Here is a 25,389-nt window from a genome sequence, read left to right on the forward strand (position 1 = left end):
AGAATTCAAGCCTGCATGACCTCCCTGCCTGACCCTAAGATGGCCGCCTGAGCTTTTACTCTCCATACTTCTGAGGCTACCTGGGGCCACATAGTCGCCCACGAGCTCCCGTGAGACGCCTCCTGGGGGCATTGGGGTGCCCACTTGACGGCGGGGAGGACACTTAGATCCCGTGACTTACCCAGTACAGCTCGAGCCCGGATATCACGACCACGGGTGCAGGGAGTGTGCCGACACCCCAAAGGGTGGCCTGATCCTATGACTCGCCCATATGCCGCCCAAAAGGACACAGTCCAACAAGGTTTCAGGTTACTTTGGCAACTCTGGCAAGGGTAATGGACCGAACAGTGAGCACACCCAGACAGAGGGCACGATGGCGCAATCCCGCAATGAGCTCCTGGCCACGCTCAGGGACTTCAAAAAAGAACTCAGAGACGATATTAAAGCTGACATCAATGCCTCTCTCGACGCCTTCAAGTCTGATATGGCCTCAAAAATCTGCGATCTCCGTGCTGACGTGGATTCCCGTGGGGACCCGCACCCTAGACTTGGAGGACAAATGTCAGACTCTCGAGGATCGACTCCAACCGATTGAAGACGGCGCCGAAGCCCTTACAGCACAATTGAACTCTGCACTCCTCAGATGCGAGGACCTAGAGAGCTGCTCCCGGTGGGAGAACATTAGAGTGCGTGGCCTAGAGGAAGGACGAGAAGGAACTGACCTGGAGCAATATATCGTTGACCTCTTCACCGCCATTATAGGTAGAGATGGCCCGCCGATTCAACTGGACCGTGTTCAGAGTGGTCCCCACCCTGCGAGGGAAACATCAACGACCCCAAGACATCCTAGCCAAATTTGCCTCCTTCAAAACAAAAGAGCTGGTGCTCCGCAAAGGCAGAGGGCGGGACACCATTGACTACCAGGGGGTATCATGCACGTTGTTTCAGGATCTCGCCCCTGCTACGCTGCTGCATCGCCAGCAGTTTCACCTTGTCACCACCGCTCTGCGAGACAAACAGATTTGATATAGATGGACATACCCCATTGGAATCGCCTTTACTCTCGATAATGAACAACACCACTGCACTGAGGTGGAGGGCGCCGCGAGACTGCTTGGCCTCGCCCACACATCAACCCGGGGGAGCCCGACCCACCGGGCACTGCCGGGGGAAGAACGAGAAGCAAGGAGACCAATGAGGACTGGCTGACGGTTCCGGCCACTGGCAAAAAGACTCCCTGACCACCCTCTGCAATCCGCCCTACTACACTTGCCGAAGGCGCCCCATCCCCCAAAAGCGGAATGAACTCTCACACCTCCTCAACAGGAGACCTATTGCAGAACTCATACCAGGCTGCACCCATCAAACTTTTCCCAGCTTACGAGATACCGGCAAGGGGATCATCTACTATACTTAGCGGATTGCTTGGTGCGGGACTGGTCCTACCCCTGAGGACATTCGACAATGCAGACCTCGAAGTCTACGACGACTGTTGTTCGTTCTCTTTTTTGTATTGATTGTTTTTTTTTCTTTTAGGTGTTCTACCCAGGGAGGGATATACTGGGGGTAGGGGGAGTGGTGGGGGGGGGTGAGGGGAGGCTCCGACCTCAGCAGGACTATCTCTCAATGGGAGTATGGGGATCAAGCTCTTATCTTGGAATGTTAGGGGCCTCAACTCCTCTAACAAACGACACAAGTTCTGGAAATATATAGGGGATCAGGGGCCGTGGGTTGTGGCTATTCAGGAGACCCACATAAAGCGAGGGAAAGAATGCAGACTTGGGCACAAGCGCTATCCCCAGATCTACCAAACCACCAGTACTAAGAAACAGAATGGGGCCGCCCTAATATTCCACTCCTCCGCTCATTTTGTCCATGAGACCACACAGAAGGACAAGGAGGGCAGATTTATCATGGTTAAGGGATCTCTGATGGGCAGGCCTTGCACAATAGCTTCTGTATATGCGCCCAATACGGGGCAAATTGACTTTCTCACCTCCTTTTTAGATACCTTACTAGGTTTTGCAGTGGGGGACCTCGTCCTCATGGGGGACTTCAACCTCATCTGGGAACCCCTTCTGGACTCCACTCATACACAATGCTCCAGGGGAGGCACATTTCCCACTCCACTCAAACAAACACTACAACAATTGGGGCTGACAGACATCTGGTGCCACCCTCATCCGACCAAGAAGGACTTCTTCTTCTATCATGTTCACAAAACATATTCTCTCATTGACCACATTTTTATCAATCAATTGCTCACTCATGCGGTCACTGCTTCTGCCATCCTCCCTATTGTTATCTCCGATCACGCCCCTCTAACCTGCCTTTTAGATTGGCCAGCCCCGCGCTCTAAACTCACGAGATGGTACTTCCCAGAGTTCCTATGCAGAGACCGTCTCCACCGAGATGACCTTCTAAAAGCGATCAAAGACTTCTCTCTCTTTAATGATCCAACCGATACATCCTTAGCGAATAACTGGGACACGTTTAAAGCACATATTAGGGGACACTGCATCTCTCTTGCCTCCTCCCTCAAGAGACTCCAAACCAAAGAACGCTTAGACCTGGGAAAAGTGTTGGTGGTGGCAGAGGGACAACACAAGACCTCTCCCTCAGCCACGTCCCTGAGGAAGGTCACGGTCATCAAAGGGAAACTTAATGCAATCTACACAAACAGGGCAGAGAAAACAATCCTGAGACTCCGGGCCAGAGGTTATGAAGGGAAAGATAAAGTGGGCTCCCTACTAGCCAAACAATTACGGGTCAAACAAAAGAAGGAATATGTACAACAGATCCTAGACGACCATGACATAACCCACACTAATGAGGAAGAGAAGGCTCAGGCATTCCACGACTTTTATCAACAATTATACCGAGCTGACGTCCATAGCGAATCCAGGCAATCGCAATACTTGGCTCCCCTTAACCTGCCCCAGCTCTCTGGCACCGCCAATTAAAAGCTTGGTGGTTGTATTACTCTGGAGGAGGTGCAGGTAGCCATCGACTCCTTAAAACGCCACAAAGCGCCAGGGCCTGACGGCTTCACTGCCCAATTCTACCGTACTTTCGCAGCAGACCTGGGCCCTCACCTGACCACCCTCTTCAATGACCTCGCAAGCCGGCAGGCCGTGACCCGGTCTGTGGGCGAAGCTCTAATTTCTATCATCCCGAAACCCGGGAAGGACCCCCAGCGGTGTTCATCATACCGCCCCATTATCCTGCTTAACCTAGACGCCAAGCTATACTCCAAGATTCTAGCTACCCGGCTCAAGACATATCTCCCTGACCTTATCCATCCAGACCAATCAGGGTTCATCAAGGGGCGGCAGACTCATGACAATCTTATATGCATTTTTCACCTAATTGACAAATCCCAAAAGAAGAAGATCCCTGCTGTGCTGCTATCGCTGGACGCAGAGAAAGCTTATGATCGCGTCGACTGGAACTTCCTGGAGCTCTCTCTGCGCCAATTCGGTTTCTGCAACGCCTTTATTGCAATGGTACATGCCAACTTTAGTGCCCCTAGGTCTCGAGTTATGGTAAATGGGGTAGCCTCAAACTTTTTTAATTTAGCGAGAGGAACTAGACTGGGATGCCCCCTTTCCCCGCTCCTCTTCGCTCTAAGTATTGAACCCCTGGCAGCCTGGATTCGTGCTAAGCAAACTATCACGGGAATCTGTTTTGGGACGGACAACCATAAGATCACCTTCTTTGCAAACGACATCCTTTTACCAATTACTAACCTGGCCACCTCCATCCCTGCTACTAACCAGGAACTAGAGCAATTAGAAGCAGTATCCAGCTTCAAAGTCAATCTAACTAAATCGCATATACTGAATCTCACCTTACTTTCCGACACGCAAAAGACTCTGGAGGAAACATCCCCCTTCCGATGGGCATGTAAAGCCATTACATATCTGGGGAGTCAAATTACTCCCAAGCTCACTGACCTCTACAAGGCCAATTTCCCTCCCCTTTTGCAACGCTTAAGAGCTGACTGTAAAAAAATGGAGCACAGCCTACGTCTCATGGATCGGCAGGATCAACGCAATTAAGATGAACGTCCTGCCACGTCTCCTCTACCTCTTCCAGGGCCTTTCCATCCAGCCGGACACGGCACTCTTCCCTGAATTGAAAACCTTGTTGCTCAAATTCATTTGGCAAGGGAAGCGTGCACGACTCTCCTATCGCCTATTAACCCCAGACCATGTCTGAAGGGAGGCCTAGCCCTACCAGACTTCCTCACCTATTATAGGGCGACCCGATTAAGGGTTCTGAGTGAATGGTCACTACATGAATCAGACAAGTTGTGGCTCCACATTGGCAGACAGGTGACGGGTAGGACGATCTGGGACCTAGCATGGTGCAGCAAAGCTGATGAGCGTTGAGAGGTCTATCTGAGCGTACCCACATCCACCACCTTCCAACCTCCAAGTATGGGACACAGTAACTAAAACTCTATCACTGACTACTTTCCCTTCCCCCCTATTTATTTATTTGTTTATTTGTGGGTTTGTATAGCGCTAGAATCGACTCCAACTGGAGTATCTCTGCGCTTTCTGGAGCCGGTAGAAACAGAGGAATAATAGGAGCTAGATCTCGTTTCTGAACAACACAGTCTTCAGGAGTTTCCTGAAAGTGAGATGTTCTTTGCACTGTCTCAGATGAAGAGGAAGTCTATTCCATAGGGTAGGGCCTACGATAGATAACGCTTTACCACCGTGTCTAGATTTCTTTGCACGGGGAATCACCAGAAGAAGACAGTTACTGGACCTAAGTGAACGACTTGGAACATAAGGAACAAATTTGTTCTGAAGATAAATAGGTCCTTGTCCATTTAAACATTTATGGATCAGGCAGCATAACTTGAACTTAGATCTCTGGCGAATGGAGAGCCAGTGCAGTTTCTCCAGAAGAGGTTTGGACGCAGTTCTTGGAGGAACATTAAGGACAAGACGAGCCGCGGTGTTTTGAATGACCTGAAGCTTGGCCAGCACATTTTCGTTGGCAAAAAGCAACAGGCCATTGCAGTAGTCAATTCGACTCAGAACCAATGTCTGGACCAGAGTTCGTCTGAAAGAGTCCGGTAGTAAGGGAAAGACTCTGCGTAGCAGGCCAATCGTATGGAAACAAATTCCAGCAGTATGGTTAGCATGCTGTCCAAATGACAAGTCTTGATCCATCCGAATCCCTAAACTCTTCACAACCTGTTTGGGTTCTGGGGCTACTCCCAAATCGGGGGGCCACCAATCAGGGGTCCACAATAGTTTGGCTTCTCCAAACAGCATTAGTTCCGTCTTACTGACATTGCATTGCAGGAAGTTGGAAGACATCCAATTAGCCACCGCCTTCATGCCCGCAGAAAAGGAGTTTTTAATTTCTGCGGACATGGTCTTGAAAGGGAAGAGGAGCTGCGTGTCATCAGCATAGGATACTGGAATGAATCCATAGCTGCGCATCACTCTTGCCAGGGGTGCCACGTAGATGTTAAATAAGGTAGGGCTTAGACAAGAGCCCTGTGGCACCCCTTTCGATATCTCCACCTCCGCTGATCGGTACGTGTCCATGATCACTCTCTGGGAGCGCCCTGATAGGAAGCTCTTTAGCCAATCAAGGGCTTTATCCTCAATACCAGCGTTCGACAACCGGTCAATAAGAATGGTATGGGACACGGTGTCGAACGCTGCTGAAAGATCTAAAAGAACTAGGATTACTGAGAAACCCTTGTCCTGATACATACCCCCATACACTTCTCCCAGGACTTTCCACCAGCCCTTCAAGGGGGCCTTTTGACTTATGGTACAAAGGGGGTTGTCTCATGATCTCGGACCTCTTTCAGGGCACTAAACTACACTCCTTTCACGACTGCATGAACCATTTCCACCTCCCACCCACTGAGCGATACCATTACACTAAACTAATCCACTGGGTCCAACAGCCACTGATTCGGCAAGCCGCCACCAGAGCATATCTTCCAATAGAGACCTTTGTACAAACGGGCGCTACGGGCAGAGGTTGTATCTCCTTTCCCTATAATCTCCTACTCCTACTAGCACCGCATCGTAACCAGCGACACAGGGAAGTCTGGGGAGATATGCTCCGGAAACCACCTTCAGACAAGCAATAGGAATCCCTGTATAGAGACATAGCGAAATTTAACAGATCCATGCACCTCAGAGAAGCCCATTACAAAACGCTTTATGACTGGTACCTACATCCCCACAAACTCCACACTATCTTCCCGGACACTTCTGATCGGTGCTGGCGGGACTGCGGTCTGCTGGGAGACTTTAAACATATCTGGTGGGACTGCCCAGGTTATTAAAACCTTTTGGAAAGAAATCCTCTCTCAAATTAAAGTGATGCTAGGCTACCCAATTGGGGATTCCATAGACCATGTGCTGCTGGGGCTCTGCGACCCCCTGCACAAATACCAAACACATGCAGATAGATCTGTTCGAGGCATGTGGGCTGCTGAATTCATATCTGTGCATAGATCGCCGCCTAGTGTTGGGTCCGGATGTTTGCACGTTGTTGTCCTGGAAGAGTCTTCCAAGTATCCTTGGATAGGTGACTCCTCCCCTGGACTACAGTGCGCATGGGCATCCTCTCCATCCTCAGATTGTTTTTTTCCGCCATTGGGTTCGGATGTGCTATCTTAGCTCAAGTTAGGAAAAACTTTGTCGAGGCCAAAAGGCCTTTAGTTCGCGTCGGTACTGTTTTCTCGATCGGTTTCGATACTACCTTTGTTAGTTTACTAACTTTCAGTACCGACTTTTTCGCATCTTACCTGCCCATCGACGACATCGACAATGGAATCGAGGACACCATTCAAGAGGTGTCCGGTATGCAATGCGAAATATCCCCACATCGACGTCCATCCGGTGTGCAACAAATGCCTTTCGCCGGATCACGACGAATCTACATGCATGGCCTGTGCCCGGTTCCGTTCCAAGAAGACTCTACGGAATCGACGAGCGGCGAGACTCGAAGCGCAGCACGCGGCACCGGCCCCGGCAGACATCTTCAACGAGACCGAAGATGTCGAAGAATTGGAGATCCTACCCTCCAGTCCCGTTTCCGAACACGACTCCGGATCGGACGACGTCGACGAATCACTCTTTCGCAGAGATGAAGACGACACCGAGGTAGGAGACTACGATGAGGCCTTAGGGGCCGAAGAGAGTAGCTCCAATGACGAGCAAGGCCTACCCGTTCAGACCGAAGAAAGCCCAGTGCCACAGTCTATGGCTCCGGTCGAGGGATCGCCTTCGGGCCTTACCCGAGACCTATCCCGCAGTTCTTCGGCCCCGCCCTCGGGCCCGGCCTCGGACATTCAGCGGCAGCCATTATTACCTAAACCGGCTGGTTTCCCTTCTACCAAACCGAAACCGAAAGCTGCACCGGTTCAATTGAAACCGAAACCAAAAGTGGCGCTGGTCGGATCGAGGCCTTCCACGCCTTCGACGCCAGCGAAACGCGTCGGCACCGACCGCACCAAGCGAGACTTCGGTGCCGAACTTGAAGCGGCCGACGTCGGAGTCGACATACGGAAAAAGGCCTTCGGTGCCAACAAACCTGCTCGGCTCCCGGCGCCGACGCCATCGACTCCGACACCAAAGGTCACACTGCCTGCTGCGTCTCATATCGCTTCCACGGCAACACCAAAGCCTCATGCATCGAAGACGTCGACGGCCATTCCCGCCCCTCGACTCGATGACCCACCGGCGCCGAAAAAGTCCACGGCCGCCTCTACACACTTGGTCGGCGCTAAAGCCTCAAGGGCGCTCCAAGTGCGACCCGTTGCAGCACAAAGCAGCAAAACCAAAACAGTCCTCCAGGACACGTCGGGCTCCGGCCCAATCAAAGCTCCAGCAGCCTCTTCGGCGCCAGCCAACATTACTTTTGGCCTGCCTCCATCCACGGCCCCGAAAATGTTCCAACTCAGGACACGGGTCACCCACACCACAATTACACCTGCTGAGACGTCTCCGTCACATTTCATCGACGCCAACACCGGCAGGATGGTTATCCACGAACGGAGGATAACTTCGGAGCCACCTTTGGACCCTTTCCGGATCCCACTAAAAAGAAAGCTGCCTGTGGACTCAGAACCTGTCCTTTGCGAATCTTTCAACTCGCCCTACCAGGATCCACAATCATTCTCTCCCACACATTCCTACACGGATGCGTTGGAGGACTACATGGGTGACCAAGTCCCCTACCACGGAGACATAGACCCTGATGACCAACAGGACCCTGATCAAACTTGGGGCGACCCTGTAGACCCGGGTGCACCTCTTGACGCACAGGACCCACAACTCTATGGGGCGAAAACATCTCCCACAGAGGACACTGCAGCGTTCAACGCTCTTATTGAACGTGCTGCGAATAATCATGGAGTGCAGCTTCACTCTGACACCGTCGAGGACGACTTTCTTATAGACACCTTCGCATCTTCAGAAAGGCATGTAAAAACTCTGCCCATGTTGAAAGGAGTCCTCAAACCAGCCAAGGACATCTTCAAAGAACCCACCAGGGCACGGGTGTTAAACCCCAGGATCGATAAGAAATACAGATCGGCGCCTGGGGACCCTACTTACATCAGAGGCCAATTACCACTAGACTCCATTGTCGTAGCGAATGCTCGCAAGAGGGCACACTCGCAAACGACAGGTAATGCTCCTCCCCCGGACAAAGAGTCCAAGGTGTTAGAGACCTCTGGCAAGCGAGTTGCCGCCCAGGCTGCCAACATATGCGCATAGCCAACACTCAAGCGCTCCTCGCTCGCTACGATAGAGCGCACTATGACACATTGGAGCAACTACTCCAACATCTCCCTGACCCGTTCAAAGAAGGTGCAGAAATTCTTATCAGAGAGGGACAGCTACTCACAAATGCTTCCATCAAGTGTGCACTAGATGCTGCAGACACGGCTGCCAGGGCCATAAACACAAGCGTCATGCTGCGACGACATGCCTGGCTGCGAATCTCCGGATTCAAACCTGAGGTGCAAAATAATATACTCAACCAACCTGTCAACCCCGACTATTTATTCGGGCCGGAGGTTGACACCGCCCTTGAGAAAATAAAAAAGGACACGGACACTGCAAAGTCCATGGGGGCTCTCCAGACTCAGTCCTTTCGGAGCAGCTCCTTTCGTCGCCCCGGAAATAGAGGAGCAGGTAGAGGACAGGGGTCACAGCAGACATACAAGGGCAATACCCAAACCACCTACGATAAAAACACCCGGGATGGATATCGTGGCTCCAGTACAAAGGGCAGAGGACGCGGCTGCGGCAACACCAGGTCCTCCCCCAAGAACAAGCAGTGACGCCCTCTCCCTTCCTCCCGACCACATAACACCTGTCGGGGGAAGGCTACAAAGGTTCCTGTCCACGTGGAACTCCATCACCACGGACAGGTGGGTCAAAGATATTGTCAAATACGGTTACTGTCTAGAGCTAACCTCCACTCCACCCACAATACCTCCAAGAAACCGTCCTATGTCCTCAGAGCACTTAACGCTCTTACAGCAAGAGGTGCAAAGTATGCTTCTAAAAGGCGCTATAGAGGTCGTACCCGTCCACGAGCAGGGTACGGGAGTGTACTCCCTCTACTTTTTAATACCGAAAAAGGACGGGTCACTCAGACCTATACTAGACCTAAGACCCCTGAACCGGTACATTCTTTCCGAGCACTTTCACATGCTCACTCTCCAGCAAGTCCTTCCGCTTCTCAAGCAGGGAGACTTCCTGGCCACACTGGACCTCAAGGATGCGTATTTCCACATACCCATTCACCCCTCACACAAAAAATACCTCCGGTTCACTGTTCAGGGACAGCACTATCAATTCAAAGTCCTGCCCTTCGGCGTGACAACAGCACCCAGGGTTTTCACAAAGTGCCTAGCTACTGTGGCGGCACATCTACGGAGGCAGCACATACACGTCTACCCCTACCTGGACGACTGGCTCGTTCAAGCGAAGTCAGCCCAGCAATGTGCCAGCCACATGTCCCGCACCATTCACCTCCTTCACAGTCTGGGATTCTCACTAAATTACCCAAAATCCCATCTCCAGCCCGCACACGTACAACAGTACCTGGGTGCGACTATAGACACTCTGGCGGCCACAGCTCAGCCAAATTTAGTGAGGATCAACAGCATGCAAATGCTGATTTCCAAGTTCAAACCCCAACACTCCCTTCCTGCGCGAGTGTTCATGCAATTGATGGGCATGATGGCCTCCTGCATTTTCATAGTCCCGCACGCGAGATTACATATGCGCCCGCTTCAGGAGTGCTTAGCACGTCAGTGGAATCAGGCTCAAGGACAGTTGAAAGACCTAGTGTTGGTGAGCGGTCGGGCATACAACTCTCTGCATTGGTGGAATCCACAAAACCTTTGCAAGGGCCGACCGTTCCAAGAGCCTGTTCCACAAATAGTACTGACAGCGGACGCGTCTCTCCAGGGATGGGGAGCTCATGTACTCCACTACACAGTGCAGGGACTATGGACGACACAACAGAAGAAGATGCACATCAACCTTCTGGAACTGATGGCAATCTTCCTGGCCATGAAGGCATTCAAAGTACATCTGTGCAACAAGGTCGTGTTGATCCGGACGGACAACATGACCGCAATGTACTACATACAGAAGCAGGGAGGAACGCACTCTCCACAGTTGTGTCATCCGGCTCAGAGCATGTGGAAGTGGGCCATTCAGAGGAACATGTTCCTCATGGCGGAACACCTCCCCGGCAAGGACAACCAGATGGCGGATCTGCTCAGCAGACACAGCCACCAGATGCACGAGTGGGAGTTACACCCATCAGTACTCCAGCCGTACTTCCAGCAGTGGGGTCATCCAGAGATAGACCTGTTCGCCACAAGCGAAAACGCAAAATGCCAAAGCTTTGCCGCCAGGTTCCCACATCCGCAGTCGCAGGGCAATGCGATATGGATGAACTGGTCCGGCAGATTTGCGTACGCTTTTCCCCCAGCGCCGTTGATAACGCTGGTGGCTCGCAAACTTAGACAACACTCCCTGACACTCGTCCTAGTAGCTCCTACGTGGGCACGCCAGCCATGGTACACCACCTTCCTCGAACTGTCCGTGGTGCCGCATCAAAGGCTGCGGATCAAACCCGCGCATTTGACGCAGAACCATGGAGAGATTCAGCACCCAGATCCGCAACAGCTGAACCTGGCAATCTGGCTCCTGAAGTCCTAGAGTTTGGCTACCTCAACCTGCCACCTGACTGTATGGACATCATCAAGGAGGCCAGGAGACCCACTACAAGAGCTTGCTATGCAGCCAAATGGAAAAGGTTCGTCATTTATTGCGGTAATAATGACATTAACCCGCTGGACGCATCCATCCAAAACATCATTTGTTACCTCTTACACCTATACCGATGCAATCTGGCGTACACCTCTATACGTGTCCATTTGACCGCAATATCAGCCTATCTGCAAACCAGGCAGCACCTCTCACTATTCAGAGTGCCTGCCATCAAAGCATTCTTGGAAGGACTCAAACGAGTCATTCCACCAAGCCACCCACCGGCTCCAATGTGGAACCTCAACCTGGTCCTCACACGCCTGATGGGTCCACCCTTTGAACCTCTCCACTCATGCGAGATTCAATTCCTCACCTGGAAAGTAGCTTTCCTGGTAGCGATCACTTCTTTAAGAAGAGTTAGTGAACTCCAGGCACTAACAGTTCAAGAGCCATTTATACAGGTTCACGCCAACAGGGTCGTACTACGTACCAACCCCAAATTCATGCCCAAGGTAATATCGCAGTTCCACATGAATCAAACTATTGAACTGCCCGTTTTCTTCCAAAACCCACAAACTGTCGCGGAAAGGGCACTCCACACACTAGATGTCAAAAGGGCCCTCATGTACTACATCGACAGGACTAAACCCTTTAGGAAGACAAAACAACTGTTCGTTGCCTTTGCCCCACACCACAAAGGTAACGCCATCTCCAAAGCAGGGATAGCCAGATGGATAGTTAAGTGTATTCAAATTTGTTATCAAAAGGCAAAACGCACATTAACTATTCCCCCACGAGCCCACTCAACACGTAAGTTAGGGGCCTCCATGGCTTTTCTAGGAAATATTCCCCTGCATGATATATGTAGAGCAGCCACCTGGTCCACTACACACACATTTACCAAACACTATTGTGTAGATGTGCAATCAAAACAGCAGGCAGCTGTAGGACAGGCTGTTCTCAAAACCCTTTTTCAGACCGCTGCAGCTGGCACTGGTAGCCGCCGCTAATAGAGGGCACTGCTATACATTCTATGCACAGATATGAATTCAGCAGCCCACATGCCTCGAACTGAATATGCTACTTACCAGTATGCATCTGTTCTTGGCATGTAGGGCTGCTGACATTCATATCGCCCTCCCTCCTCCCCGGCGCCTGTAGCAGCTGCAGCTCTCAGAATTACTGTAAGCATGGTCATCACTTTCTGTATCTACTCCATCACTGCCACAATGGCGAAAAACAATCTGAGGATGGAGAGGATGCCCATGCGCACTGTAGTCCAGGGGAGGAGTCACCTATCCAAGGATACTTCGAAGACTCTTCCAGGACAACAACGTGCAAACATCCGGACCCAACACTAGGCGGCGATCTATGCACAGATATGAATGTCAGCAGCCCTACATGCCAAGAACAGATGCATACTGGTAAGTAGCATATTAAATTCTCTGGCTCTGCTTGGGAGCCGCGAAGATGGGCATAGCGGGGGCATGGAAGAAACCTGAGGCCCCCTCGTTCACCCAATGGCACGCTCGACTGTGGAAGGCCCTAGCAATGGAGCGACTGACGGATATAGCTGAAGAATCACGAAAGGGCTTTGATTACATCTGGACTCCCCTGGTCAGCTACCTCTCAAAGGGTTTTCCTCTGTTTACCTGTAGCCCCAGGTTGAGAGCTCTCCTTCTCTTCCTGATTTAGGCTTCCTCTATCCTCCCAAAGACAAACATCACAGATGCGATGACCCCGGCTATGTAGCATCTTGCGCTGGTCGTAGGGTGCTCCCGCCTTGGCCTCCTCCTCCCTCTACAGCCACCAATACAGCTCTACTACTTCCCTGGGTACCACCATGGTTAGAACGTTGTATTTTTCTACCTTCTTGTTTAGCCACTTTTGTTTCTTTTTCTTTTGTTTATAGCTGCTCTTCTAGACCTACATTACATACCCTGGAGTAATCTAGGCACTGTTGACAGAAAATTCTCATTCTGTGTCTGCTGGATGCCAGTCGTGCATTGCGCGTTGTTGTTTACCTAAATAGGCGCTATATGGCAGATAGGGCTTGGTAGCTCCGGGGAGATACGGGGTATCCTCTCCTATTGTTACTTATGATATATCGCCCTCCGATATAGCATATTGAGGGGCTACACTGCCAAGATCAACAGAAACTGTGCTTTTTATCTTAGCTACTTGAAGACCGGCATGCATGCCCACTGATCTACACGAAACGCATTGTGTGATGTATGCGCTATACACTGTTTGCACTTTGTTGCAAAATGTCAATAAATACATTTTGACAAAAAAAATGCATAGATCATATGACGGACATGGTTGTTTTGAAAAACATAAGCTAGTTATTTAAAGGTTCAGGTCAGACATTTTCAGAATGTGTACAGTCTTTCAATAAAATGTGCAAAGTTATTTAGGTTTACAAAATACATTTTATAAAGTGGAGTATTCTTTACAAAGGCGTTCTCACAGTGCTCACCATTCCTAACAAAATGAAGCGATAACATTTCACGTCATGGTAGAGCTGAAGCTCCATACTTGTTCAGAGATGAACCTACAAAGGAAACCCTTTTAGTTCATAACCTTGAGTTCTCTGCCACGCACATGGACTGTCTGCTCCTGTTGTGTTTTAAGCTGTTTTTGTTTTGTTTTGTATGCAGACGGGCACCTGCAAGAGACGAATGCAGAATATGTGCACTGGCTGCTGTGAGTACTGATCTGGGTGTTGTTTATGCATTTGTCGCGGGGTTAGGGTGGTTGTACTCCTTGATTGATGTGAATATTGTTGGCACGGCTTGAGCTTGAGCTTCAAACTAACTTGCCTGTCTTGTCTAGCCTTGCCTGAGAGGAGTCATGTTTACATGGATCATTATTTCTTCACTTGGATTCTGACTTCTATTATTTGTGGCTGCTGAATTCTCATTATCTTTCCATTTTCCTGCAGGGGAAACATTCCTGAGAATCAGTTGTTGTCCGGAGAGGAAGTTTGCCACTATTTCCCCCCTTTCCCAGCAAAAGGAACTGGGTTTCACCGTCACATCTTCATACTCTTCAAACAGGAGCGGAGAATCGATTTCAAGGATGATGTCCGACCAGTGCCCTGGTTAGTTCGGTCTATGCCTCAAGAGAATTGGCAATTGTTTCAGTCTCTGCTGCATCCAGGATCTTGGTGCGTTACAACGTGCATGCAGTGCTGATCCCCATGAGCTCGCAGCGTGGCTGGAACCCTACACTGGTGCACTGATACTGAGGCATCTGATATGTAGAGCCTTGGGCTTGTCTTCAAAATTCATGCCACCAAGAGGGCTCAGCAAATGAAGCTCTCACTACTGACATCTGATGCAGTTTTATGGTTAAAATCCCTTCAGGGTTGACACACTTTAATGTAGTAGGTTAATAACACTCTGTTGTTTGGTTGAATTAGAGCTATATTGAAGTATTTGCACTTATATGTTGTTTTTGTGACGAGTTATGTGAGATGTAACTCTTCACCATTAGGTTTCCCCCAGTCTTAATCTGGTTTTTTTGGCTGTCTCATTCGTGTGATGTTCTTACGTCTGAAGCGAAGGATTGCGGATAATTTGTTTATTTTTGGTGAATGGCCAGTATCTTTAACTAGATACATCCAGTCAATGAGTGCTTCTTGGCATGTGTTAGGAGAGAGCCCTTGAGTCTTGTTGACCATTCAGTCTGTGGATATAAGATATCCTATGCAAATTCTAGGAGAGAGGTTACCTGTTGTGTTAAAATACATTTTCTAGTAGTTTTATGTAAAGATAGAAAAGGAAAAGGGGACATATGGAGCATAGAGGTACTCCATAAGGAATTTTAATTGGATATGAGGATATAATTAAAAATGTCATGCATTAGGAACTGTCTGAAAGATAGTACTTGCACCACTTAAACCCTGTTCCTTCAATTTCAATAAGATCGGTTAGGGCTGTTAGGAGTGCTTTGTGGTCATCATTAACAAAGGCCACTGATGAGTTAAAAAGGATCAGAATGCAGGCGTTTGCCTCATAGAAGAGTTGAAGGATGTTGTCTATGGTTTTGAGAATGGCGTTTTCTGTTCTGTGTCCGGTTCAGAAACCAGATTGAAAATTTAAGAGATTATTGTTACTGGGGAATTCTTCAGTTGGTTGACAACACATTTTCCCAGAATCTTGGAGTGGACAGGGAGGCTGTGATGGTCCTTTAACCCCTTCAGTGCCCGCCCCTTTCCCCGCCCAGTGCCGGCCGTTGCATTAGCGGGCGGGGTCTATGACGAGCTGGACTCGTCATGGGCACAGCGCCACCGCGGCCCATGACGAGTCCAGCTCGTCATGGGCACTGAAGGGGTTAAGTTGTCCAGCATTAGCTCTTTTGAGAAGAGGGCGAAAATAACCCACTGGAAGTCACTCTGTGTGAGAACAGTTCTTCAGAGAGGACTTCATGATTTGTAGCCCCAGAAGGGAGAGGGCATTAGTGTTCCTTAGTGAGGGCGGGGTTAGCTCTTGTTGGTAGAGCGATGACTTTCCCTTATGTTTTTGTGGTAATGCGTATGAATATTCTCCAAGTTATTGTGATATATTTCTTTGTGAAATTAACACCCTCAGATGTTTGTTTGGCTATGTTTTCCATGACTGCCATGTTTTTGTGGAGGAATGGGAGGGTAGATCTGTTGGATCTAAATTTTGAGAGGTGATGTTGATGCATAACATTCAGAAAGGGACCATTTTGAATTGTCTTCAGGTGTTTTTAAGCAGTATAAGGCTGAGTGAGTGAATATGTTAATAGCTAATCCCTTCTGCAGGTCAATTGATGCTGTGGTATGGAGCGTTGTGATGTGTTGTATTTTGTTTCCGATTGGTTGTGTTGAGGAAAAAGGTGGCTAGTTTGGTGGATCTTAGAATTAGTAGTTTAGAACAGTACAGACCATTGGATCTAAAATATGGTTTATTTCATTTATCATGCAACTTTATGTTACATGTATTACATAATCCTCATTGTATTTGAAGTCTGTCAATATATAGTTTGTATATTTCGTATAGTCATTTCACAGTAGTTGTTAGGGAGGTTTTATGGTTGACCAGGAGACATCTGGTGGTGTTTCAGTTCTTTTTAGGTCGAGGACTACCGGTCTGCCGAAGGCAGAACCAGAAGTCGGAAGATTTAATGTTTTCTAGAGTGGCTATTTAGCCCGCCTCTCTTTTAGCTTCTCCTCCATTGGCTGGCTTCCTAAACGGAGGCCAGCTATTGGAGGAGAGAGCCGTCCCTCCAAATAGGCTCCGTCTTTTTCAGATTCGGGGGCGTGTTCCTTGCTGTTCTTTCCACTTTTTAGCCACGCCCTTTTAGAACAGCAGGAACACGCCCCCGAATCCGAAAAAGTTACGATTCTTCCATCCGCCATTTTATTGCTGTCCTCTGGCCGTGAGGATCTTCGTGCTGTTGTGCGTATAGTTAAGGCATTTCGCCTGTTTGTTCGTCCTTGCTCTTTTTTTTTTCCAGTCGCCTTTAGCAAAGTCAGCCGTGTCAAAGTCAGCCGTGTGTTTACTTTCGGGCCGTGAGGATCTTCGTGCTGTTGAGCGCGTGCACAAAAGGCTCTTATCTACAATTCGGTGATCGATTGGCGAAATTACAGCAATCTGTGCTCCATCTAATGAGGAAGCCGCTTGCACGTCCCCTTAATGCGCCTGTCAGCAGCGGCATGGTCGCTGCATCCGAAACCACTACGTTGTTAAATGTATTTTCTTCCGAAATGGCACCTAAAAGATTTCAGAAACAGAAGTTCCGAATAAAAACGAGCGCGCACGGAGGGGGCCTTCTCCAGAAGAGAAAAAGTGCACAAAAAGAATACATTTTCAGCTCCCGGGAAGAGGCTGAGTATAATCGACGGAAGGCCCCTCCTCTCATCCCACTGAGATCTCGTCTGCTCTAGCTGCAAACAAGGAATGGCGCGTGCCTGGCACCCAGGCTTGAGATGCCGCGGCGTACTGGGCATTAAAAGGTCTTCAAAAACAATTGGTTGGAAATTTGGAATTTTGTGCACTGTTCCGAGAGCGGCGATGTTATTATGCTGCCTAGCTCTCACACAGACCCACACAAACAACAAAACCGTCCACTGCTTGGAGAGCTCGTCTCGGGGGCTGCCTCTAGCCCATGCAGTACCGCACAATATCCAGCAGGGGGAAGCATTGTAGTAATAGTTCTCATCCGAGCCCTCAGGCCAATCCCATGGCACGTTACACACTCTTACTTTAAGGCAAGTTTGTAACTCTTCATTTTGATATTAAGTTGCTTAAAAACCAACAGTAGGGTAGCTAATAATTTTGAGCTAATGGGTGTGCGCCAATTTATAGGAAATCGTTCGTCAGAATCCAGAAACAGTTGCTTACAGACGTTGGTATTTATGAACTGGGTTTAGGCATGAGTGGTTACATAGCGCCGGACTATGATTCGAATGGCTTCTAAGCGCTGCCGTCAGGTTCAGACGCTCCGGGGGGCCTTGCGCAATTGTGGGAAGAAAGGTGCAGGAAATTAAATTGCCCAACACGTCAGTCGCTTTTTTTCACACACTCAGGGGTGAGAGATGGATTGCAGCTGGGTTTGATACACCCCTCCCCCCTCCCCACCAGACACATGCGCACGCACATCCAGAGCGGGGCATTTCTTTCACTGGATCCAGGGACCTTACTTCAATTGATCCAACCGAACGCAGCAGAACCACAACTCCCAGAATGCACAGTGCTGGTAAACAAACATCACTTAGCACTGCGTCCTGGTGACCCGGGGCCGTCCGGTCCTTATCAGCAGCAGGGGGCTGTAATGTTTCAACCCCCTGGGCTGTCAATACCACCTTTTGGGAAAAGCAGACGTCTTTTGTGGCCATGTATTTCCAGTCGTAGACTGTGTAATTACACAGAGAGCGTCTGGTATAGCACCTCTGCTGTTTCTAGGTGCTACGAAAAGCTGGTGTCACTATGACCCAGAGCGATGGTGCTCAATATACTTACCCCGGCAGGAGGAGGGCTGGGAGTTGATCCTGAAGTGTGACCTGCAGTGACTGCAGATGTCAGCAGCGAGCGCCGAACCGCCGCGCCCTCACCTCACGATGGGCAGGTACAAGCAGCCAGGGAGCCTCGGGACTGGCTCCTTCCCAGGCCTGGCTCAGGGCCACTCCCTCCCCACATGAGGCATAAAGACCGGGCTGAGGCTCCCCACCAGACACATGCGCACGCACATCCAGACCAGGGCATTTCTTTATTAACTCACTTTAATATCGAAACCAAAACTCTAGCTTCCAGCAACTGGAGGTCTCCCATCCAAGTACTAGCCAGGCCCAGGCCTGCTTAGCTCCGAGATCAGGCGAATGCAGGGTGGTAAGGCCCTGGCCTGTAAAGCTGATTAATTACTTGCTTCAGCATCTGCAGGCGCAGTGCCGACATGCCAGAGGTGCCTTTTCACAGGTCTGGCGGCATTGCCCATCGCCGGGATTCCATCACATCCTCTCCCAACGGCGCACCACAGCCGAACCCGCTGGGCCGTGGTACACTTTGCTGTTAACGGTTGCCTGTAAATGATCTGGTTTAATTTGAAGCTGTATGCAGCTCCGCATATGCCTCATAATGTATGTTGGGTGGCTCTGTATTTGTATGTGGGTGACTGTGTATGTGTGTGGCTTTGTATCTGTATGGCTCTGTATATGTGTGTGAGTAGCTCTGTATGTGTGTATGGGTGGCTCTGTATGTGTAGATCAATGACATAGTGTATGTCTACATCTATGTGACTAGGTCTATATGTCTATGTAGTTGATTCTCTCTCTAAAACTACCTCACTATCTCTCTACCTCTCTCTCTCACTACCTCACTCTCTCACTACCTCTCTCTCTCTCTCACGAACTCACTCTCTCTCTACCTAACTATCTACATCACTCTCTCACTCACTACCTCAATCACTCTATCTCACTACCTCACTCTTTCTATCTCACTAACTTACTTTCACTCTCTCTTTCACTACCTCTCTCTCTATCTCACAACATCACTCTATGCTTATATATCACTACCTCACAACATCCCTCTCCCTCTCCCTCACTACCTCACTCTTTCACTACCTCACTCTCTCTATTTCACTACCTCACTCTCTCTCTCACTACCTCACTCTCTATTTCAATACCTCACTCTCTCTATCTCACTACCTCACTCTCTCTCTGCTAATGCAATAGGTATCACATATGCAAAAAAAAGCTAATGCCAATAGAAATGACAATGCCATTTATTTAGGGATACAAAAATGATATAAAAATAATGAGCAATACCAATAGCTCTACCTATAATATTGCCGAGACCATTGCATTGTAAATGCTTGTTTTCCTTTAGGTTTGGTTGTATTTTTGTGGTTCGCAAGTGAGTTGAGCTAGGAACACGAGTATTTAGCAACCATCCTAAACAATGTTCTTGAATGCCCCAGCGGTCAAACACCTGGTGACAAACCTATACATCTCAGTGCGAGCCGATACCCTCTCATCAACTTCCTGGGCGAGAATACAGGGAGACCCAGACTTAGGAAGAAGTATTATGGAAAAGGAATGGGCATACTGTTGTGGTCAAGAGGGGGAGCTGTCTCCCAGTGACAGGTTGCGTCTTGTGATTTTTAACTATATCCACAGAGTGTACCACACCCCTGAAAAACTGTATGCTTACAAGATGAAAGCGCACTCTTGCTGTGCCAGATGTGGTGCTCTAGAGGCGGACGTTTTACAACCTGCGTGGCTGTGCCCGGCAATAGCTGAATATGGCTGTAAAGTGGGTGACTTGCTCACACATATGATTGAATAAGACAAAACGTCAACTCAGTTGTTTGCCCTCTTGGGATATACTTAAGACGTACCGCGTGCTGTGCACTAATTTACATAATTGGCACTGCTATTGGTCAAGAGGCGAATGTCTTGTGTGTGGGGTGATGACTGTAGACCGAGGGTGCATGAATGGCGAGGGATATGTCATATTGCAACAAATATAACTTTACAGTTCCATGGCTCTCCCGACTCTACGTCCCAGGATAATCTGGACCTCCTGCAACCTTACCTCTTAAATCAAAATATTGAGAACATTGAGGCTGACTGAAGTGGGTAACTTTGCTTGGGTGGAACTATACCTGTGCAAGCATATTAGGCATTCATTGTAAACCATAAGCAGCGGGCAAGCCGTGGTGCTGAGAACAGAGCTACCAACATTCATCCTCTGGGACTTCTTTTAAATACATTACTATGTTGATGCCACTGAGCGCTGTGTACAGTATACTGCTGGGCTGTCTCTGTTTGTTTGACTTGTACGACTGTTTGAACTCAATACATTAATAAGAAAGAGTATATTTCAACGTGGCTATCATGCTTACTTAGTCTTAGCTGCTGTGGTGTGAAGCACAATTGAGGAGAAGCTTAAAATACATTTTCAGGTGTTAAGGAGCACATCTCTTGGCTTGTGATTCCCTGTAATCTGTTTTTGGTCCTTATTTTGAGTTTTTATTTAGTGAAGGGAGGGTGATGTAAGAGTCAGGTTTTAAGCGTTAACAAAATATTTAGCAGTTTATTTTGGGAGGGAGTTTCAGCGTTTGAAAGCCTGGACTTTGAATGTGTTTCCACTGCATGGGCTCTGTTACTGCTTATATTGAGACTGCTGATAATAGGCCGGGTGGTAAATTGAGTGTGTGGTGATTTGCTGAAAGCTATCTCTCTGTGCCAGAGAACCCATGAGGTAGATGGTGTGGAAGAGAGACTACTGGTCGTCCGTCTCTGGATGAAACTGCTCATAACATTTCTGCAGTCAGATATGTCTGATCAGGCAGTCTATATTTTTGTTAGTCTGGCTTGAGGTGAGGCAGGCTCGAATTAACTGTGGTCATTTGTCTCTAGGGGAGACTGTCCATTATGTGGTTATAGTCACTTGTCTGTGGATGAGACCATTCGTGGTACAGTTGATGGCACCTGCCTGAAGGTGAGGCCATGGAGCTGTAAATGCTTACTGCCCCTAATCTCTGGGGGAGAAAGTCCATGGAGGGTCGAGGGGGTTTGGGTGACAGTCCATTATACCTTTGCAATTTCCTCTAGACAGGATGGATGCTTCTAAGGTCAGGCACATGGTATGGACACATTTCTCTACGTGGGTGATATTGTGCAGTGCCAACTTGCGAGTGGTGTGCCACTCTGCTGCAATTATCGAGGAAAAACTAGTGTTGTTTAATTGATTTTTGATTGAAATGATCAGTGCTGACGTGGTACGTTTGTTCCTTTTAGTCATAGCCTCCAGAAGAGAACATTCAAAACCCTGGATTTCTACAGGAAGCACCAAGATGACATGACCCCAGCTGGTCTGGCCTTCTTCCAGTGTCAGTGGGAGGAGTCTGTGACCCATGTATACCACAACATGTTAAGTAAGGATGCTAAAAAGGAACTATGGGATTGTATTAAGAGGGTGCACAACAACAAAACATTGGATTGGAAGAATGAAGGAGCTGGTATGATAAGGAAGCATATTATTGGAGGAATGGGGAAAAGGAGCTTAATGAGGAGTGCGAAAACCAGGAGAAAGGGGTGGTGAATAAGAAAGTACTAGAGCGAAGACATTGAGAAAAGGAAAGCTAAAAACATAACGTGTTTTAGAGAATGCAGAAATGTATGCTTCACAAGAAAATATAAATTGCCAGAATGGATAAAGGGTTCTAAGGAATAAAAAAAAATCTGAGACGATTGGATAAAAAATGAAGGTATTTATAATGAATAGCAAATTAATTCCTTTTTTTAATCGCTCAGAAGTATCTACTGGCTGATGTGTGCAAAAATGATCCCTTCTAGAGTCTTTTGTGTGTTGTGCATGCTTGTACACGAAGCTTCTTTCCTCAACCTTCTGTCTTCTCTTCCCCTCAGATATGAAGGAGCCAATCTTTGAGTTTGAGCACCCACCTATCTATCACCCGCCTCAAGTCAAGTTTCCCCATGGTCAGCCACTGAGATACCTTGACCGGTACCGGGACAGCGAAGAGCCTACATACGGCATCTACTGATTAGAAGCCCAACTCCTTCAGAGGAGGAACAGCCTACCAGAGAACAAGAAACTCCTGGAATACACACCAGCAGACCTGCTGTGTGTGCAGAAAAAAGGGGATAAGAACAGAGACAAAGGGGAAGGAGTTCTCAGTGTACAAGTGAACTGCACATATCGGAATAATTTGTTCTCTGTCATATATGTATATTTATGTTAAAACTCCCCAAGATAGAATCTGCCATTTTTTGTAGCCAAGAGGCCCAAGTTTGATGTATGAGTTTGTGCACATCTTTCCCGACACCCTACGTTCTATTTATTCTGCACAGCAAATGACAAGTGTATACAACTAGTGACTTTAAACTTTGTTGTCAGAGATTTTATAATGCTGACTCCCTTCTGCCCAGATCTTGGAAACCTCTTCAGAACAAGATGAGGTACAGCTCTTTCTTTCAGTTGAAGCTGCTGAGTTTCTGTGACCCACATGTTCAATAGCGTGATACTGTCCCCAAAGGGAGCTACACCAGGGAAATGGAGTTTGTTTGAACAGAAATGCCAATCACCCTTACCCCTTCTTTTTGTGAATGAACTTTTCTTTTTGTACAAAAGTTCAAAACAATAAAGTGTTCTACTAATTGGAATTCGTGGACCTTCATGAAATGTTTAGCCTTTTCAGAGGAAAGCTGCAAGGGATCGTCCTTTGTTTTATCTTCATAAATGTCTGAGTGGATTATGCTGGGTTTACCGGTGGGTTATCCGCAAGTAAGTGATATTTCTCTAGTGCATTATCCGTACTGATGGTGTGGGTCTTTCACTTAAGCGAACGCTGGCTTCTTGATGAATGTTTGAGTTAGTGCAGAAGTATAGTTGCCCCCAGGTCTCTGATGGGAGCTCTTCACAAAGACATAGACTTCACTAAAGGACAGAAAAGGCCCCATGGAGGTGGAAGAGAAGGGGTCTCCAGCTTGAGCATTTGGGCGGGTTGCCCCTGAAAGTTTTATTCTTGTATGTTTATCAGTTTGACCTTTGTGTTTAACTTTTCAGTAGAATTGTGAGGTCTGTTTTGGGTTCGATAATCTTATGATGCAAGCACTGATAGCGTTCTCTGTCCAACAAATATCTAGGAAAGACAAGAACATCCTTTCATCCAGCCTCTGAAGACTAACCAGGCCTAATATGAATGCATATTCCTGCTAAGTGCAAGTAGTAAAGGCTTAACAGCAGTACTCTCAGTGTGCCAGAGCCTGCCACTGTCAGGCCCTGGCAAAGCCCAAAAATGGATCTTGAACCAGGAACCTATGGGACCCTCTATTTCAGTCATTCATTGGCTGGAAGAGAAAAAAACATACCTTCCTGCCCGTTGCACACTGACTGCAACACAATGTCACAGACGTCCCATTTGGGACACCGGGACAAAACGGCAGTTGGCTACTGTTTACCATTAGTGCTCCAGGACCTAAAGCATGTCATTTGAACTGAATAACTAATGTAGAGCCACTTACTTTTAAACATATCCTGTCAAGTGCATTTGTTTCATATCCCTGTATTTAGAGTTAATGGTGCCTGGCTTGGTGCCGGTTAATTCAGCGACCCCTGAACGATGGCTGACCAAGCTGGCTGTGCTAGGATTTGACATGTTCACCTGTAGATTACAAGAGACATCTGCAACAGTGCTAGAGAGTACAAGATCCCCAGCTGCAAGGCACAAGGGCTTGAAAGGATTTTACAGGGCCTTCTACCAAACCGTATAAACTGTGAGTGGTACAGAATACTAAAAATCTTGATAGTTTTTCCGCCTTCTAGGCGCCTAACTCTTATTTTGAGTGGTGCCTACGCTACTGGAGTAGAAAACACTGGAAGTCGCAAGCCGAAAAAAACAAAATGTTTAGGCAGGGAGTTAAAAGCTCATGATTAACATTTATTGGTAACCGCACATCAGGAGATTGAATCACTTCTCATCACATTTCAGATGGATCATGCCAAACAAAATAATTCAAGGCTTACTTCCAGTCAAAAACCATTAATAATACTCTGTTCAACCAGACCACTGGCTTCAAAAATTGCCCCCCAAATTCTGCACATTTATAACACACTTTCCATTTATTAAACTAGTGAACTAATTGACAGTCTTCCAAAATATTTTTAAACTAAAAAAAAAAAAAACTATTACCGCCTGGTTTTATACTAACCAGTATGATCATTAGCACATCCTTGTACGTGAAGATTTACTCAACAAACTGAACATTTCCTACATTAAACATACTTAAGAAGCAAAGACTTGAAACATCAGACCCAGCAAACTACAAATAGCAAACAGACCGTTCCTAATGAAACTTATCAAAGAGGCATCTTTCATCCAACTCTCTGATTCCATCAAACAAAACACCCTACAATCTTACAAACAGATGGCTTCCATCCCAGAAGAAGCACTAAATCTGTGTTACTGGCTAGCTGGGAAAACCTCACAAGCACAGTAGATTCTAGATATGCGGTAGCTCACCCCCTTCTCGACCTGTCACTCAATTTAGATACTTTTGACCATTAACTACGGCTCCAAAGTCTGAATGACACTGAAATCCAATGCACAGTTTTTAACTGAATCAAGACTTATTTGGCAGACAGAAAGCAAATAGTTATCCTTCCTCATTTCCGCTCACCCTCAATCAGGTGGGTGTCCCACAAAGTTAAATAATTGCCCCCTTTCTTTTCAATGTTTGTGTCCCCAATCCTAGAGCTCATTAACTCTTTCAGGCGTACTTGATATAATTATGCTGAAGACATCCACCTCATCCCAAAGCTTGAAAAACCATCAGAGCGGGACACTTCAGGAGTTGACCTGTGCCTATGGGTTGTAGAGACTTGGATGCTAAACAATCACCTGAAGCTCAGCTCCTCAAAAACAAAGAAAACTATGACCTCATAAGTCTTAAATAAATTAGACCTCCCCCAAGACCTTTGTAGAATTAATTAATCTAGATGTGATCAGAGAATCTAAACTCTCATCTCAAACTCGGGTTAATCAAGTGAGCAAAAAAACGTACTGCTCATCATGAGAATACTAAGCAGGACCTTCCATTGTTTGG

The 25,389-nt window shown here is 47.8% G+C and overlaps 1 protein-coding gene across 1 annotated transcript in view; it reads left to right on the top strand.

The window, feature by feature from the left end:
- Positions 1 to 22,947, top strand: part of MRPL38 (mitochondrial ribosomal protein L38) — a 79,915-nt gene extending 56,968 nt beyond the window's left edge. The window contains exons 6-9 of the mRNA XM_085616962.1: positions 13,952 to 13,997; positions 14,236 to 14,394; positions 21,562 to 21,698; positions 22,192 to 22,947. Of these exons, the coding sequence (XP_085473088.1) occupies positions 13,952 to 13,997; positions 14,236 to 14,394; positions 21,562 to 21,698; positions 22,192 to 22,328 (479 nt within the window). The 3' untranslated portion in view covers positions 22,329 to 22,947. The remainder of the gene's footprint in view (positions 1 to 13,951; positions 13,998 to 14,235; positions 14,395 to 21,561; positions 21,699 to 22,191) is intronic.
- Positions 22,948 to 25,389: the final 2,442 nt, after the last annotated feature.

This window comes from Triturus cristatus, chromosome 7 (genome assembly GCF_964204655.1).
Source record: "Triturus cristatus chromosome 7, aTriCri1.1, whole genome shotgun sequence".
In the NCBI taxonomy this organism is placed as follows: Eukaryota; Metazoa; Chordata; class Amphibia; order Caudata; family Salamandridae; genus Triturus; species Triturus cristatus.